The sequence below is a fragment of the Excalfactoria chinensis genome, chromosome 3 (assembly GCF_039878825.1).
Source record: "Excalfactoria chinensis isolate bCotChi1 chromosome 3, bCotChi1.hap2, whole genome shotgun sequence".
Classification (NCBI taxonomy): Eukaryota; Metazoa; Chordata; class Aves; order Galliformes; family Phasianidae; genus Excalfactoria; species Excalfactoria chinensis.
Window position 1 is genome coordinate 40,462,521 of NC_092827.1, and position 18,385 is coordinate 40,480,905.

At 37.4% G+C, this 18,385-nt stretch overlaps 1 protein-coding gene across 2 annotated transcripts in view; it reads right to left on the reverse strand.

Annotated features, from left to right (window-relative positions):
- The window catches only part of ATG5 (autophagy related 5), a 69,799-nt gene that overhangs the window by 44,612 nt on the left and 6,802 nt on the right, over window positions 1-18,385 (reverse strand). For both annotated transcript variants that reach the window (XM_072331748.1, XM_072331747.1), the window contains exons 4-5: window positions 13,124-13,202; window positions 7,256-7,418 (exon numbers count right to left, since the gene is read on the reverse strand). In XM_072331748.1, the coding sequence (XP_072187849.1) occupies window positions 7,256-7,418; window positions 13,124-13,202 (242 nt within the window). The remainder of the gene's footprint in view (window positions 1-7,255; window positions 7,419-13,123; window positions 13,203-18,385) is intronic.

The window sequence follows — 18,385 nt, forward strand, 5'->3', positions numbered from 1 at the left end:
AATGAACAACTTGAATATGGGTAATTACCACAGAATGATAAATCTTATCTAGAGCAGCTTCCAGTAAAACAATGGACATTGCATACAGGCAGTCAAAATGAAGCTCTCAATGTAGAAAGGTGATAAAAAGAACAAAAAGCTGTTTTAAACTTATCAGCAGAAAAATTACTATAAATTACTATTAAATTACTATACTTAGGTATTATTTTGTCTCTGCATGTGACACTTACACAATTATTTATTAACAGAATACTGATTCCAGAACTCAGTATTATTCAAGAAGGCTGCTGAGAAAGTTTAAGTAACAAAAAGAATTAAATGCAGAAATGAGGGAAAGATCACTGCTTAAATTCAAGACGGGAATGGTAATTCTGGGCATTTATCTCCCTATACATTTTTTAAAGAGCCAAAAAAGAAACAAACGCAGCACCCAGTTTATCATTAATGCCTGATTTTTTCTGTGTGATTCATTGCTTCTTCTTCTTAAATTCATCTAGTTGGCTTGTTGGTTATTTTTTTTTTTTAAGCTGCTTGGAATTGAATTGTAGTTCTAACTCTATACAAACAATTGCAATTTGCAGCTAGCATAAAAGTGTATCCAATTCTCGAGTCAAAAAACCCTCAATTTTTTCTTCTATTCTCAGTGGTTCACCACTGTCCAATAACCATACGAACCACAGAAATAATGTACGGCTTGGGCAGAATCAACCATAACATTAATAACTGACATAACACAATCGTGGCAGAAATTAGACTTGAAGTGCCTTTGGAGAAGAGGCTTTGGAATATGAGCTTCTGCCCAAACCAGAGCTGCCTACATAAAGCTAAATGTGCTTGCTCAAGGCCTCATACAGCCAAGTTCTGATTGTCTCCAAGGTTAGAGAGCTCTCTGGGCAATGAGTTCACATTTTACCACTCTCACATACCTCGCCCTTATCCCAACAGAATCTCTCCAAGTGTAACCCCCTTTTGTGTTTGTCAAACTACCACCAATGGAGGCACTTCCAAGAGGAAACAGAACTCTACTCTTCAGTTTCTCCCTTCAGATAGTGAAAAGCTGCTGCTTAATCCATCTTCAACCTTCTTTCTCTTCTTCAGGCAGCATATATTCCAGACCCCTTGTTGTCCTACCAGCATTCTCTTGATTCTCTGCTGTTTGCCAGCATTTCTATTGTTCTGGAGATCCAAGGTGGACACAGGATTCCCAGTGCATCTTCACTACTGAGTCAATGGGAATAACTACTATATAATAACTATTACACCAGGGAACACAATGTTCATTTGTCTTTTCAGGATGTCATTAGGCTAGAGTAACTATCAGATTTATATGCATAAATATATAGGAAGTTAGTAACTGTTCTACTTAATGTGACAGAATTGTGGAAATATTTTTCATATCAAATAGTAAAGTAGCAACACTGAACATTAATTTATGCACCTGAAGTTGTCATAATTTTACTTTATAATTCAAGAACAGTCATTACTCACAAGAGTGTCTCACTAGGATGATTCCCCTAGAAGTTCCAGGCATCCTCCAAGCTCTCACTGAGTTGGTGTGTTATTACATAATGCCATGGAAAAGCAGTAAAGACTAAAATTTGAAAGTCAAGAGCAAATACATTGGCTTATTCTAAATGAATAAGCCATGAAACCACAGCACAAGTATGCCAAGTAGCTCAAGTACTAGCAATAATAAAGTACAGGGGATATGGGATTCAAGGTTGGCTAGCAGCATCTGTAAAACCTTTTAGTACTATTATCATCTAAATTAAATTAATTCAGCTCATCTTGCCTGCATGCTACCACCAGTGGCAGAAGAATTAGGAGAAACTTCACGTTCTGTTAGCTGTAAATTCTAGTTAAAAATAATAATTCATAACCCGCAGTGTAAGATGAACTATGGATTAAACCCAGGGAAAAAAAAAGGGAGGGAACATCTCCCCTAATAAAATATAGTCAGGTTTAAGGCCAGCATACTTAATGCGCATGTTATTATGCTATATTTTTTCCATTAATTCTCAAATAAAAGTAGCATTCTAAAAACAGCTAAAGGTTCAAAGCATATTGCTTAAGCTTTGCAGGTTAACAGGACATTCTGAAAGCTGTATGACAGAGCAGCATTTGGGGTCTGACAGATAAAGCGATATGTGAAAAAGGCTTGCCTTCCCCTTTCTCCACAAAGGAGCCACACCTTACCAACATTCTTTTCACTTATTAAACATCCTCCCTACACAGCAGTTCCAGCAACTATACTGTTTTCTCAATACTACCTCCCTTCTCTTATAGGTCATCTATTTATCGGGAAGAAAGAAGCTCCTTTTATTCCTGACTTCTTTCTGTTATTTATATGTAGAAACACATACTTTCTACTTAAACTTTCTTTGCAGCCTAAAAGCGGGAGATCTGAGTACACATTGTGACTTTAACTGAAAGTACTGCTGACTGCCAAACAAAAAACCAATCATTTCTGAAACACAACTTGCAGGCTAGATAAAAACAGAACAGCAGGGCTTGTCATAGGCTTCCCTGGATTAGTCAGCGTTTAAATGACTCCTGACAATTTTACTCATCTCCAGTCTTCTGGACCAAATCCAGACAGCCTGCATACTTCAAACAAAATGAAGCCTGCTCTTTAGAGATGGTCTACTTAGCCATTTGGTTAGACTTGTGCCTCCATCTGCATACTTCAGGAAATGAAATTCTTTTCAGGGAGAAGGTGCTATGAAGAAAACAGAAGGCAGTTCAAAAGAAATTAGAAAAAAAAAAAAAAAAAAGAGGTTCTGTATCACTTTTATCTAACTAATCTAACTAAAATAGCATTGGGGGCTGGGCTGACAGTTTAGAACCACAATACTGCACTTCTGTGAGTGCATCACTAGGTTAGTCACTTATGCATACAGGGTAACAAGCCAGTAAATGCTACAGAACTAATGCTGAAGTCAGTAACAATCCACTATCACAAAAAGCAAAACACATCACCTCTCCAGAAAATCCCACGGAAGGCCTGCTCAGATGCATCTGATTCTTTCTGCTAGTCTAGCCTGACTGAACCTAGCCAGGTTTATTGGCCCCAGCTCAGCACCAAAACAGTTCTGAGCAGAGCTCTTCAAATCCTGCTTTCACCAGGCTGTTCCAACACCAGCAGTCTCACCATTCAATGTTATGTTATACCCTCTTGACTCCAAAATAAGCAGGTAGTGACAATTACTATAAGAAAAAATAGGCACTTCAAGAGAATTTTAATGACCAGCCCAGAAAGGTAATGATTTGCTTTTCTTTAAATCCTCCCAAACAATACACACATTTTCAAAGAACAGCAGTTGTTCTGTTTTTCTAAGGTTAAAAAGATCTCTATATAAACAGAACGTTACTATTTTGGTAGAGATAAAGAGAAGAAGAAAAATGATGGCTTCGTGATGTGAAAACTAACGGCTTGTTCGTTCATTCTCTAGCAAATTTTCTGAAGGCTTTCTAAGTATATATTGCCTAATTTAGGTTTCAGAGGATAAGTTGTGATGACATTTCTTCAGTTACCTACACATGCATATCATCTTAGACTGAGGTAAAGAACAGTATCAACTTCCATTGGTTCTTTACAAGAGAAAACACGTATGCATCATATGATACCTGCAAGCCCTGCAGCACAAAAGATAAGGTATGACAGTTTCACTCTCAGGGAGCTTCTATTGAGAACTTCGAATGTGATAACCCAGAAATACATGACTTATGGCCCTCAAATGAAAAATAAAACAGCACAGGACTGCTTTAAACATGGAACTGATGATTAAAGAAAACATAGGTCCCATTCTGTCTGTAAGGTGAGAAAAAGATCACACTGCATATTCTGAATGTTTGTACAACTCTTCTTCTTTAAAAAGAACAATTCAACATGGCCACACATTCATACCATAGGTAAACCCTACAGCATGAATAAGCATTACATTCTTTTTCCACAATATTTTCAGTAAAATGACTTCATTATATTTTATAATATATAAAGAAGTCTTAAAAGTGGTCATGAGATTTTACTGCTCATTTTGCCCACTCATGCATCTGAAACACCAAGTCCAGCTTTTACCAGCCATAAACGATGCCTGTGAAAACTTCAGGGTATGGTTCCTTCTCTATCCACATCCAATGAAAAGCAGCTGTGCTTAATCTTAAAAACCTTCTTTTATCAGAACTATTATATACTGAAAGTTATAGACAGCAATTCTTTGAACCATGCAAGAAATACAGCTCTCAACCTAAAAAGAGTCGAAATCTCATTTGTTTGATCCTAAGTCATCATTAGGCCCACAGTCTGAATATTTCAAAGCAGAGTGCCTTTATTTTTCTACCACAAAAGGCCAGAAGTAACAGCCACCCACTTGAAAATCCTCTTTACCCATGATAAAAACAGCCATAACATTATTATAGCAAGAACAGTAGTAACATTTTCCATCATTTCTGACCAAGGAATTTCAGCAATTCTTACAAAGGAGCAGAGGTCATTGTAGCTACATACCCTGCCTTTATTGCTTCCCTACCACATTCAGGCATCCATGATACTGGTCAAAATTAGGACAGCACAGATACACCCGTTCCAAAGAAGTGCTCCAGCTAAGGAAATACCTACTTTATGGACAAAAATCAACTAACCAAAGTGTGAGGAAGAAGCAAAACCACAGTTCAACCAATAGGCAGAAAGTTACCTGCTTGATTTAGTAGCAGACTGATACAAAACCAGAAATAGTGGAAGAAGGAATGTTAATGGTGTTAGGAACACCTATCAAGTTGCTACCAGCCACAAATTCACTATCACAGCTCTGTAGATGCCCCTTATAGGCAGCCTACAGACACTGGAGACGTTTATCATGCTACCTGCTCTAGTACTTTCTTCTCAGCAGAAACATTTATATCAAATTATATTTGGTAGTTACACTTCCCCCAAAAAAGCAAGATAGGATTCTTTCTCCAAAACCAAGTTTAATACTGAGGTAACACATCTCGTAAGCATTGCCATCAATTGCTAAACAGAATAACACTTCCTATATTTAAGAAAAGAACTTGGAAGGCAGTTATCGCAAATGCTACTTTCTTTTCTTTTTTGTGGTGATTCTTTCTTGTTTCACAAAGAGGTTTAAAATTATTACATCTCAAACGAAAGCCTATAAAAACATTCTGAAAAATATAACGTGCTTAAAAAGTGTTTTCTTGGTTTCACAAGCTTTTCTTGTTTCTTTTTTATGAAGATCTGAGAAATTAAAATTAGCATTTGAAAGTATTCAGAAGATTGTTTAAAGTTCACATTTAGGTGTCAGATTCCACAGGTGCAATTTCTCACTAAATACAGTGAAACCTGCCTAAATACAGTTCAGTCTTGCTAGGCAACCTCTGTTCTTAAGAAACAGTAAAATCCAGTTTGCCTAGAACTGAAGGTAGACAAATAATCAACTGAAAGAGTCTGAGGTGAGTACAGAAAGAACACCCTGTCTGTTATCTTATAATATTGAAGGTATCCATTAGGGTTTCTATAAGTTCTGCTTAAATAAAAAGTGTCCTAACTCATACTATTTCTTAGTGCAGTTATCTGTTCTGCCATTAACACAGTTCACTCACATTAGAGATCTCTTGGCTTCAACTGTAGCAAGCACCAATATAAAGAGCACAAAGTGTGCTGCTGCAAACATAATAGCAACAGGACTAAGGGACAGGATTTCTTTTTCAGTAAAGTTAATAGTTCTCAATATAAAAAGGAAAAGTATGCTGGCACAGCATTTTGCTTCTCTTGAACTGAACTGCTTGCAAGACAAATGCTACTACATCAGAATTCAGTTTTCTCACAGAATTATAAAAAAAATGCAGTTCCAATTGACTTGTGACAATACAGGTGCTAAGGAAATGTATTTTCTTATGGATTCTTACTCCTAGAGGACTGGAACACTTTATCTACTAATATACTCCTTGTTGTAAGCTTACATCAGTCAGTTTGCTATTGATATCTACACAAAAAAATCTCTCGAGAAATTAATGTATTTTTAACTGAACCAGATTAAATGTATTTTTACCCAAGAAATTTTACACACATGTAATGCACCCCTCAATAACTTAGTCAAAATGTCAAGTTAAGATAACCCTTCAATTTATTACTCTGCTTCAACCAAATCACTATTAGAAACCAGAGTTTCCAAGTAAGCACTTAGACTTCATAAATATTACAGAAGTACCTTTACCGTATAACAGAAAAAAGACTTGAAAACCCACACATTCATTAAATAAACACACCAAATCCAAAATAATTTGACACCTCACTGTTTAAAGCAAACACATGCCTCAAAACTTCTTGCATTCAAAGTTTTTCCTGTTCTGTTTAATTTTAACACACAGAATCACAGAATCGTAGGGGCTGGAAAGGACCTCTAGAGATCATCTAGTCCAACCTCCCTGCCAAAGCAGGCTCCCTACACTAGGTTGCACAGAGGAAGAAGTTAATGCTAACTGTTTAATGCTAATGTGATAGTCCTTAAGTCTTCCATAAATCTACCAGTAGTTATCTAATAACATCTTCAGAGATCAGGAAAACATACTGAAAATTATTTTACCAGCCAGTAGCTCCTGAAACCCACATAACTTTTCAACCTACAGGCCTCTGAGAAACATGATAAGTAGGAAGAGATACCGAAAACAAATGAAGTTATGTTTTACACTGCAATATAGATTCATGCCTTCTGTTCAAAGAAAGAGCATTAATTTTATAATGTTCTATTCTGAATTATTTTGCTGATTTTTTCCAAGTCAGTACTCACCAGTGAAAAACCTTTGCGAAAGCCACAGTAAAACCAGGAATAAAAACTAAAATTTGGCAATGGTGGAGGAAGTAAAATTATTAATTTTATTAATATTTGGTTTATTGAAGTCCACATTTACTGCCTATCAATGACAATCCTTAAGTAAAAATTAGCAGAGAGCTATTTCTCTTTTACAATCTAAGATACTTCAAGGTAAACACCACTTATATCCCAGGTGTGATCATCCATCCGTTGCACAAAACTACACTAAGTATTTTGTTGCTGGTTTTGCTTTGTTTAAACAGTAATGACTCAACTCAGTTCATGACTCAATTCAAGTTTCTTGAATACCCCAAGCAAAATTTTGGGCTATCACATAATCACTGTTCTTTTTTAGTAAAATAGATCTTTTCCATGACATTACTTAAACATATTTATTAGCATGGTAGTACTAAACATAATTAATATTTGATGCAGTGTATTACCATTCTGTAACCCCATCCACAGTTGCTTATGATCCTTTTTTTGCATTTCATTGATGACTTGACTTTTGTGCTTTAAAGCATCTGCTTCTTTTATGCAAGCCATAAAATGAGCTTCAATCACATCCTTAGAATGGCAGTGTAGAAGATCCTTTTCTGGAAAATTCTACAAAGAGAAAGGCAGATCAAGAGAAATAAATGTATCACAGACCTCAGAAGATGAAGAATAAAAGATTATTTTAACCTGGTTTGTATTTATACAACAGAAGCAGACTGCAACTTTCTACTTATTAAAGATAACATCATTTTCTCACTGGTGAAAAAAAGGCATAACAGTGAAAAATGTAAAAAAAAAAAAAAAGTTTAACAATTTTCCATAAAACTAGAAATTACTCAACCTCAACTTGAACATTTAAATACATAGGTGGAAGTATTTAGGCTCTTACCTACCTTCCAAATTCAGGAAAGTGTTTTAATGTGCTTTCAAGCATATGATCAATTCTCTAGCAATTCCTACCACCTCTCAGTGAAATTTATGTAGAAAAGTTTCCTCCAATTATCACCATCCACATACATGAATTAAAGCATATAGGCCATTAGCAAACATTTATTCTCAAAGACGCTGGAAAGCTTTGTCCAATTTTACTTAATACACCTGCCTATTGTTAGACTTTGTAACATAATTCCATATCCTTTTTATTTCATTAGCAGAGCATTCAATGTTGCAGATGTACAATTACTACTCTGTAAGTGGTAACTACCTTTCCTAATTAATTTGCTAAGGAAGTACAGCACTAATCTTGTTCAGGTACAAAACAGACACCTTTGGACATTAACTATTCAGAAGTTTACCACTGCATAGGTATAGGTGTAGTTTTTCTTTTATAGATAACATTTGTCATCTAACAATACAAGCACTCGATATCACAAGTCTATCATGTTTGTATTTCTGAAGTTTAAAAACCCTGCATGTTTTATCCCCTCCATATCCACTCCCTTTTCATAGCTGCTAATTGACTACACTGAACAGCACAACCTCTGGAATCAAACCAAAGCGGCATCATTAGTAGTCCCCTTTAAAACACGGGCTTGCCACATACTTCTACATTTTTATTTCTCATCTCATACTCTACAATGGGCTCTTTCCTCTTAACCCACTGGAAATAAGCTGTTTAAAAAAACGTTTTTGTAAGGACTGTCAAAACCATTTTGGAAACGCACGTAATAGGAGATTTTTCAAAGGCTTTTACAACACAGTTAACAAGTCACAGTAAGAACAATATTCTACTGGAGAAACCCATATACCTTCCCTCCACTTGTAACTGCTGGCAATATGAAAAAGAGTTGGGGATAGCCTTACCTAGAAGGGTAAGAACAATAGTACCCCCTTCATTAGGTTATCAAGGACAGTTTAGAGTTTCTGAATCACAGACTAGTGGCGAGGATCTCTAGGTCCATCTAGAGCATCCCCTGCTTGATCAGGGACACCCAGCGCAGGGTGCCCAGGCCCACATCCAGGTGGTTTTGAAGATCTTCAAGGAGGCCCCACAGCCTCCCTGGGACACCTGTGTCAGTGCTCTGTCACCTGCACAGCACAGAAGCATCTCCTGGTGTTACAGTTTGTGCCTACTGGGCACCACTGAAAAAAGACTGGCTTCATCCTCACTGCACCCTCCCTTCATGTATTAACAAACAGTGGAAAGATCCTTCCCCCAAATTCTTCCCTTCTCTAGATTTAGTATTTCACACAGTGTTTTCTCTATGACATTGAACCCCAACTCTGGGATCTGTGCATCAAGAACATTATCTTCCAAAACCACAAATGGGAAGAGAAGACTGCCAGTTTCTTTCCCCTGAAAGTACACACAAGACACAGATAAAGCCTGTTTCTCATATGGGTATGGCCACAAAGACTTCAGAGAGGACAAGCAAGAAATGAAAGTTCTTTCCAGAGCAAAGCTCGCTCTCTTTCTCTCCTTCAATGCTGAGCATCTAAGCTTAATGTGTTCCAAGATGAATGGAACACATTACTGGATTGTTATTTGCCTGCTGACATCTGCAAGAGCCTGTAAAATACTTTTAGAAGTTTAACTGACTTGTTCAAATGAAGTATATTCTGGTAACCAATCCAGAAGAAAAGAACAATCAGAAATATTACATTCCCAGATCAAAAAGTTCTTTACATGCAAGAATTCAAAGCAAGACACCAGCATCCCTCAAAAAAGATGAAAGAACAAATGTACCTAAGCCAAGTAATATGGGAACCTACAAACTGACTTCCACAGTTTAAAGTTTGTTCAGCTAGCTATGAGAAAATGACAAATTCAAGAACTATTTTGTTACATGTGTCTTGAGTACTGAACTGCCAGGTCAGATATTCAGAGTTTTCCTACAGACAAAGATCTCCACACTGATATTCTTTCAATGAATTTCAAATGATAGCAAATGTCACTCCTTGGGGATGTGTTCTGAAGTACATGCACAGAGTACGTACATATACAGAATAGCAAGGAGATATTTAAAACTGATCAAAGCAAGCTGAACTAGTAAGTACAAAGGTGTAAGAATTTACTTTCCCAGCTTCTCAGTGGTAACGCACTGGAAGACATTCCCATGATCTTGGCACTATCTCTTTTCCTTCAGATGAAAAACACTGGCACATTTCTATTTAGCACTATGAATAGAAGCTGAAAAACTTGAGCACAGAAGAGGTAACATAAAACAGCACTGCTACACTGAGAGACATACTAAATTTTACCTACATGAGACTACCAACATAAAATTTGGCACCCTCACTTACATAAAATAGGGCACAGAAGAAGAAAGTTTTGCACGTAACACATTCTTGTTTAAGTTCTACTTGCCTATACAGGAAATAGTGAAATGTAAATAACTTGACTCAGTTCCCTGAAGAAACAGACAATCATAAACAAGCAGGTAGTCACCTCTGGTTATGCAACTATGGGATATGCAAAAAGTTTTAAGAGATCTCTCTGGCAGCTTTAATTCTCCTATTACTGATGCCCTATGCCCTCTATGCCCTATGTCTTCAAAAGACAGGTTATAACAGTTGACCAGGATTGCCTTAGAAAGCTAAGGTACTGCTGGTTTTGCTTCATGTATCAGTAGATATTTACAGTATAATTTTAGCCATAAAGAGGAAAGTATCATCTGTACAGACAGGAGCACTAAGAGACTTCTTACATAAAACCAAAACAGCAGGCAATTTCATCAGTCTGGTTTCGCAACACCATTCCACCCAGACTTATGTATCAGTTCCAGTTCACAAACACCTGTTTATACGGTGACAATCAGTATTAGGGTAGTTTTATAAAAAAAATTACACCAATAATATGGTAATAAAGGTCATAAAGAACCTATCCAGTGCCAGTGGGAAGGTCCATGTGTCTGTATTTAGTTACCATCAGCAGTCCTTTCCTTGAGAAAATTTCATTTTTTAAGGAAAAAATACAAAACAAACAACGAACTCTACACCTCATTTATACTTCTGGTTTTCACAGTGTCTCCCAACAGTTCTATACTTTACGTACTACATTGCTAAGCACTTTTTTTTCAGCCCACCAGACCCTGTTTTGAACTAAGAAAACCAAGAATGGAAGACAGCTGATGCTATACAAAAGCAGATGGAGCTTCTCTACAATAGGTTGCATGTGGAAAAGCAGGGGCCAGCAGGTAAGGGCTTCAGCAGAGGAAAGTTGTTTGCCTTTCACCTGGCATATCTGGTTTACTTTTCTCTTCTAGAGACAGCATTTCCAGAGCAATTCATCACCTCCTGCCAACTACTCAAAATCCAGAGGGCTGGTTACCACACTGAGAACATAAATAATGCAATGCATGCTGAACTCAATGAGAAAGGATAAAAGTTTCCCTCTTCTCCATAAAGCCACAACTTGGTAACAGAAGCAACTTCCTAAACTATGATACCACAGGATTCTCAGACCTTAGTATTCCGTTCAGGTACATCAACTATGGCTATTTAAGGCAACTACAGTTCAGTTTTACTAGAGATATAAATCAATGGTGTCTCATTGCATACCAGTAGCAGATACAAATAAACTGCTTCTTCAACAAGGAATATTTTTGTTCTTTATTTGACTGCATACTTTTGTAAAAGAAATGAAAAGCCATGACAGCAAAAATTAAAGCATGGTAAAATCTAACAGTAACTACAATAAATAAAATATATGGTTCTTTGAAGAGTAACTACACACAAATGAAAAGAATAATCCAGGCAGCAATCCACCTAGACTCTTAAAACTGTGAAGAATTAGAACATGTAAAAATGCCTTCAACATTTTGACATACTTTGTTACGCTTTGGTTATGTTTTCACTTTAAGCATTAAGGTGGACTAATTTAAACAAGCTTTCAAACTACATCATAAACAAGAAAAGAGATTAAGCAGGTGCTTAATCCAAGGTGTTAAGTTTTTAAAAAGCTAAGTTAGAAAAACTTCTAAAATAACACTTCTTTAGCAGTAAATCATTTCTGCTTATCTTTCATGTATCCCTTTGAGGAAAACTCAAATTAGCCGATCTCTGGGCAAGTAGCAATATAGGACAGCTGAAGTCAGTTCTCATTACTACATGAAACTGAAATTCACTGTGGTGCTGCAATTCATTTCTCAAGGCAGCTCTACTTCAAGATGGCAACATCCTCCCCTTGTCACTGTTAGTCTTCCAGAGCTCTCAGGATGTGCAACAATTAAATCATAATCTATGAAACTAGACACCCTACAGTTTCTTCAAAACAGCTTGGAAGTTTCCTTACCCCACCCCTCTTTGACATATATCAGAAGTGTAGCAATTATAATCATTTCAAAAACATCCCTGTCTTTACATTCATTCACTTTTAATGTTTCAACATGCAAAATGATATATCCTAAGAACAATTATACATCATAAGAACACACAATTCCAGTGTGTACTTCAAAAATTAATCATTCTACTGCTACTAGAAAGATTATTTATAAAGAGAGGAATAGTTTAAATGAAAACATTCATTAACACTGCTTCCCAGTATGCCTTCCAGTACGCTCAGATCTCACACACTGAAGTCAAGCTTATTAATTTACTACTTTCCTTTGTATGTTGTCCTGTTTTATCGTTTCTTTTGTATCTCTATAGTATAACAACAACAATAGATAAACATCATGATTTCTCCTTGTGGTTCTCACTTCAAAACATACCTGGCACCCCCTTCTCAATGCGTTTCAGAGCATGAAAGAATCTGGCACAAGCACTCTTCTGAGCAAAGATCAGTAGTGCCATGAAGTCATCCCTAATGGTTTTACAATGCGTAATCAAAGTAACGTCTCTGCTGTGACTAAACTGTCACAAGACCAAACCCATTTCACTCAGTTCTCTAAGGGGGACCCACATGAAGTACAACTTCAAAGAATGCTAGCAACTCCCTGACTTCAAGGCTTTCTGCAGTATCTCGTATCTATGTTAATGTGCCCAAAGGGATGAGTACTTCTTAGTCTTCCAAATCTTCAGTCAACTTGAATTGACTGAATCAAAAACACTACGGAAAGTTCTTCCTTTTTATCCACTCAACTGTACTGATATAATCTCTTAACTTAACTTGAAAAACAATTTTTGACTTTCAGATTATAAAAGAATCATTTTCAAAAGGTTGTTTTGAAAGCACACACAAACTCATGGAAAAAAACGATAGATTTTCAGGAAATTTTAGCTATTTCCCGAAGAACAAACAGTCTCCTCATCAGAAAGTCCTACCATCTACCTGTTTGTAAAATAAAAACAATTACAAAATGTTTCCATAACTTTTGAATTTCATGTAATCCTCTGCTCAGTTGGTCTTAATCTAAGGTGTATTTCAATTTTACCTTGAAATGCACTGTGATGCTCCATGGAAGGGCTGTATTTGATGCATGCAAATCAAACAGCAAACCAATCGGGTAATGCCTAGAAAATTAAAAGATTAAATGAACATAGGAACAGTGCATTTAATTCTACATTTAACAGTTAGAATATCTACACAAATAAATTAGCTGCTATCTTCCCGCAGTTCATTTTTGTTTATTCAGAAAAAAGTTTACACAGACGGGGCTTACAGCTCACAGTCAAAATCAGGCCTGGCATTCAATATTCAATATCTAAACCACTGGCCTCAATGCTATGCCCATTAAAACGCTGCTAGGATTGCAACTGCATATGCAGCCTACAGCTGTGAAATCCTTCAGAACAGTATTTACGGTTGAGAAGCTCAACATTAGTACGAGCTGTTCTGACAGAAGTTGTCCCGACATTTGGAAAACGTAAGTTTATCACACTGACCCTCAACACGCCTTCTCTCTCCCAAGATGCCTGTTGTCAGTGGAGAATAAGCAACACAATTTTTTAAATGATTTATCTGTTGAAAAGACCAAAAGGGAAAAAGAAAAAAAAAAGGAGATCTCTTCATCTTTACTATCAAATCAAGGGGAGGAAAACCAGGAAACCAGGTACCAGATTAGGGTTTCGAATTTCAATGGTATTCACAAGTAGAGAACACATACAGATTTGCTCTCTCCAAATATTCACTTTTGTCTTGTAACTTCATCCCTTTTAAATTCCTTAGAAGATGCAGTCTCCGGCAATGCAAATTACATATATCACATACGTAAAACTTCCAGTCATTTTGAAAAGCTCTGTTCTCTTTTCTCTGTCAAAAATAAACACCCAATAAAACCAACACACTGAAAAGGCCTTATTAGTTTCCCGATCTTGCAAAGATAAGCACACTTAGTTCTAAACTCAGCAGCTCTAATAAATTAAAAAAATAAATAGGATTGAATGGAGGACACAAAGTCAAGTGAGAACGAGTTTCAAAAGTCCAGAAAAACAGTAACAGAAATTTACCCTAAGAGCACCTGTGAAGAGCCAATTCACCCACTTCTATGCTGTCATACACAGGGCTTTGGCACCCTCTACTGGTAAACCCATGTAAAACAACGCCAAAAACACAACAGCAAAACTTTAAAAAGGGCACAATTCTTGAACTTGTCTGTTGCATTTGGAACTTCTTAAGAGAATAGGGGAAATATACCAAGATCAAGAACAGTTCCCTCCTTACAGAGGAGGGGGTGGAAACAGAGCATACAGATAATATATATTCAGATTTATCCAGACTCAATGGTAAAATCTTGAGCTTTATCACTATTAACTGCCAATCATGTACTGAGTTCTTCAGCAGGGTTTCAGCAAAAGTGCTTTTCCAGGTGCAGTAGGTAACAAAAATCAGATTTCCTTTGATAATTATATGAACATGAAAAAAAAAAACCCTCCAATTTATATTATGTGTATATACATATATATGTTTGTATGTACAGCTACAAAAGACACCAAGCCATTACTGGCTTACATCTATTTTCTATTAAGCACAGACAACAAAATAAGCATAATTAAGTTTAAGTGAAATCGTTGTGTTTTGCACAGATTATACATGCTTCTCATTTTCAAGAGGTCAGCCCTGAAATCACTTCATTCACAGCTGATATCTGAGACTGATGATGACAGCAGACTGTGAGAAAAATCATTTGCTGTTCTGAAATGAAGTCTTACATTATGAGTAAGGTTCACAAGAAGAGTAATTCAGTAATGACAGGTAAGACTCTTCCTGCTTCAAATTCCAGTTCACATACTGGCATTTAAACTGAAGCCCACAGAAGTCTTAAGTAATGCCTGTACACAATGTTGTATTTCATTTATTTTTGAGATGCAGTTACAAACATATTTTTTTAAGAGCCTGTACTAAATAGCATGCTACATAAGACCAAAACTATTCTTTATTTCCTTCATAATAATACTGTATTTCTTAATGAAAACAGAGTTAAGAGAGGCATTAAGGAGGTAACGGGGAATAAAAAAGAACTTGTCAATACATAAATGGGATGAAAAAGAGCAACGTTCCTTCAAACTTCATTCTCAAGAGTGCATCCGTCTTGTGTCAAGGATCAATAATCCCTCATTAAAGACCTTGTATCCAGCAGTACTGCTGTGATGCTGTTTCTGAACCTTTATTTGAAAAACGTTCATTGCAACTTAAGAAATAGCAAGTGCTGTCAGGAACCAACAGTAACAGTAATAAAAAAATAATCATCCAAAACCACAAAAAAATAGAGAAAAACAGGACAGCAGCTAAGGGAAACATCCAACCCACAAAAGTATTACCTAGCTCCCCCCTCTGCCCCCCAAACACAAAGAAACACCAAAAGTAAAGCCATTCTCTGTTTATTACTGCTTTCGCTATTACACAGAAGGTGGTTTCAAGTTGTGAGAGATGCCCTTGAAAACATGATTTTAAGAACTTTTGAAGTCCTTTTGAAAGTGATAGATGGGTACTGATCAAATGGTGCTCTGGCCCTCTATCTTCAGCTGGTAATAGGGCAGGGTAAAGCATCCACTCCACTGGTACCACAGACATCCCACACAACTGCCAGGCCTAGAGCGTAATTCACAGAATGGGGATGGAAACTCCACTGAAGTTGAGCAATTGCACAAGAATGGTCACAACCTACAAGATGCTCTTCCCCAGCTTCCACTGAAGAAAACTCCCTTGGTGCTTCCACTCAGCTCGAGCAGCTGAGAGAGGTCTCAAAGTGCTAAGAGTGCTTGGGATCTCTCCTGAGAGCTAGCACAGGCAGATGTGGTGGCACTGCCTACAGAAGGGAGGTCCTGATGGAGGAAGGGCTGTCAGCAAGCTGAGATGTGGGAGGCCAGCAGACTGCTCAGTGTCAGGGAAGATAGGCCATGGATGGCATCTTCAGCAAGACTTCACAGAGATGAGATCCTGAATACCAAGCTGCACAGAAGGTGGGTCTGCAGATACTGGCACACCAAACGGAGACTCACAACATGAGGAAGACAAGAGGTTATAAGCTCTGGCAAGAAAAGGAAACCCCTGTCTCCACCTGCAGTTAGTGCTCCAGCGGCAGAGGGCTGGAAGCTCCAAGGAAACTGCAGGGCAACCTGAACAGCACATCCACACCAAAAAGAGAGCAGTAATAGTGAGAGGAGATTCACTACTCCCAGTCCTCAGCAAGCAAGAGACTGGCAGGTTTTGTCCTGAACTTGGACAACTAGTCCCTGCTATTCATCCACATGGGTGCAAACAGTAATTGCTGAAGAGGAGACTCTTGAATGTGTCAAAAGTGAAACACAGCTTCAGGGGCTAAGTGGCATGTCCTCAGTTTCATGAAAGAGAAGTGCTCAAGGGAGACATAAATGCATGTCAGTAACTGGTTGTGCCGCTCATGTGGCAAGAGGATCTTAGTTTTTGCAATCACATGACACTCCTTATGGATAAAGGACTGCAAGGGAGAGATGGAAAACACCTAAGTGGGGCAAAAGCATCTTTGCCTTCAGACTGGCTGTTCTGGTGGCTATCAACTATGATCATAAGGGCTGCGAATAACAACCCACATTCCAATGAGATATTAATGGACATAGATAGAAAGCAAGTGGCAAAGTTTGACAGCTACAAGAGAGATCTTAGAATGAGAAATGAGTTATAGAAATTCAGGTGGAGAAGGAGCTTTCCTCCCACTAACAGAAGTTACATGTTTCTAGCCCTTTCTCATCATGGGAGACTATTTTCCAAATCCAGTAAACAGATTCTGCCTGCATTTCCTTCAATGTAGTTATAGGTTTAAGCTCCTCTAACTGCAGGCTGTCTGAGAGTATTTGATACACTACATTTTTACCTATGCTGCTATGAAGTCTGCTGACCTCTTCTGGCAACACCTTACACACAGACCTTCCCCCAGCACACACTTGCAGAGATGGAACTCATCTTCCTGTGCCTCAACAATCTGATAGGAGGCCTCAGGCACCCCCTGGAGCCCCAAACAGTGAGAACTGCACCCTCTTCCAAGATGTTGGTTTGAGTACAGCAGAGCACTAATTTGAAACCGTTTCAAACTTATCCAGTTCTCACTTAAAAACTGAAGAGCTGTGGCTGAAAAGACATACACTGTATCCCAGCCAAATATTGCACAAAGCAGAATGCAAGAAAAACGACCTTACAGTGTAAACTAAGTAATTAGAAATATAATAATAAATCACAGAATCAAACATTTGAGTTAGACTAGGTGACCTTTAAGGGTCCCTTCCAACTTCCTTTGCAATGAACAGGGATGCCTGCAGCTAGATCTGGTTGCTCAAGAGCCCTTTCCAGCCTGCCTTTGGATTCACCATCCAAAAAGACACTCAGCCCCACTCTAGGCAACCTGTTCCAGTGTTCACTGCTCAATGATGTAAAGTTTACTAATCACAAGATATTCCATGCTACATTCATAGTAATAAAATGCTCAGTTTTACTTTTTACAGCCAATTTAAAGAAGCCACAACAGTCACTGTTGTTGTGTTTGTTTTATTTTTCTATTATAATACAAGAAATAGAAGAGATTCAGAATACTAAGTGCTTGCCATGGGTGGGACCAGTGCTATCTAAACAGAGCTTAGAAAGCAGTGCAGCTCTCAGTGTTTTTCTTTTTAGAACTCAAAGCAAAAATGAAAAACACCCAAAAACCAAAATGCTGGTATAAAGTACTCAAAAATGAACCAAATAAGAACTCTATCAGTGCGATTCTCTAAACCCTTAGAAAAAAGTGTATTTTTCGCAGACCATGTAACAGAACAATAATAACAGAATCAACAGCAATTATTTCAATTAAGTTGAACAAGTTGAACAGAATTCAACAAAAGTCTATACATCATTATTATTTTATCTGTTTTTTTTTTTAAGAACAAATGCATATCACACTAGTGGAAAGTGAATGTTATGCATGTCTTATCACCTGTAAGCAGAAAATCTAATTCACATAAACACACACACACACACACACACAAAAGTATTACTTCCAGAGATTTCAGGCATCTTAAGAAATGCAGAATAATCTGAACAGATTTATTTGGTAATCCTACAGCAAGAAACAAGCCAAAAAAACAGGCATTTCACATGACAGTGACAAGAACAAAAACAACGGGTACAGCACAGCCTCTCTTTTATACATAAAGTATAAGCACAATCATCGGTACTATGTTCAATATTAAACCTTCTTCAGATTTTCCTCCAGTCAACATCTTCCCAATCTTCCTCCTCTTTT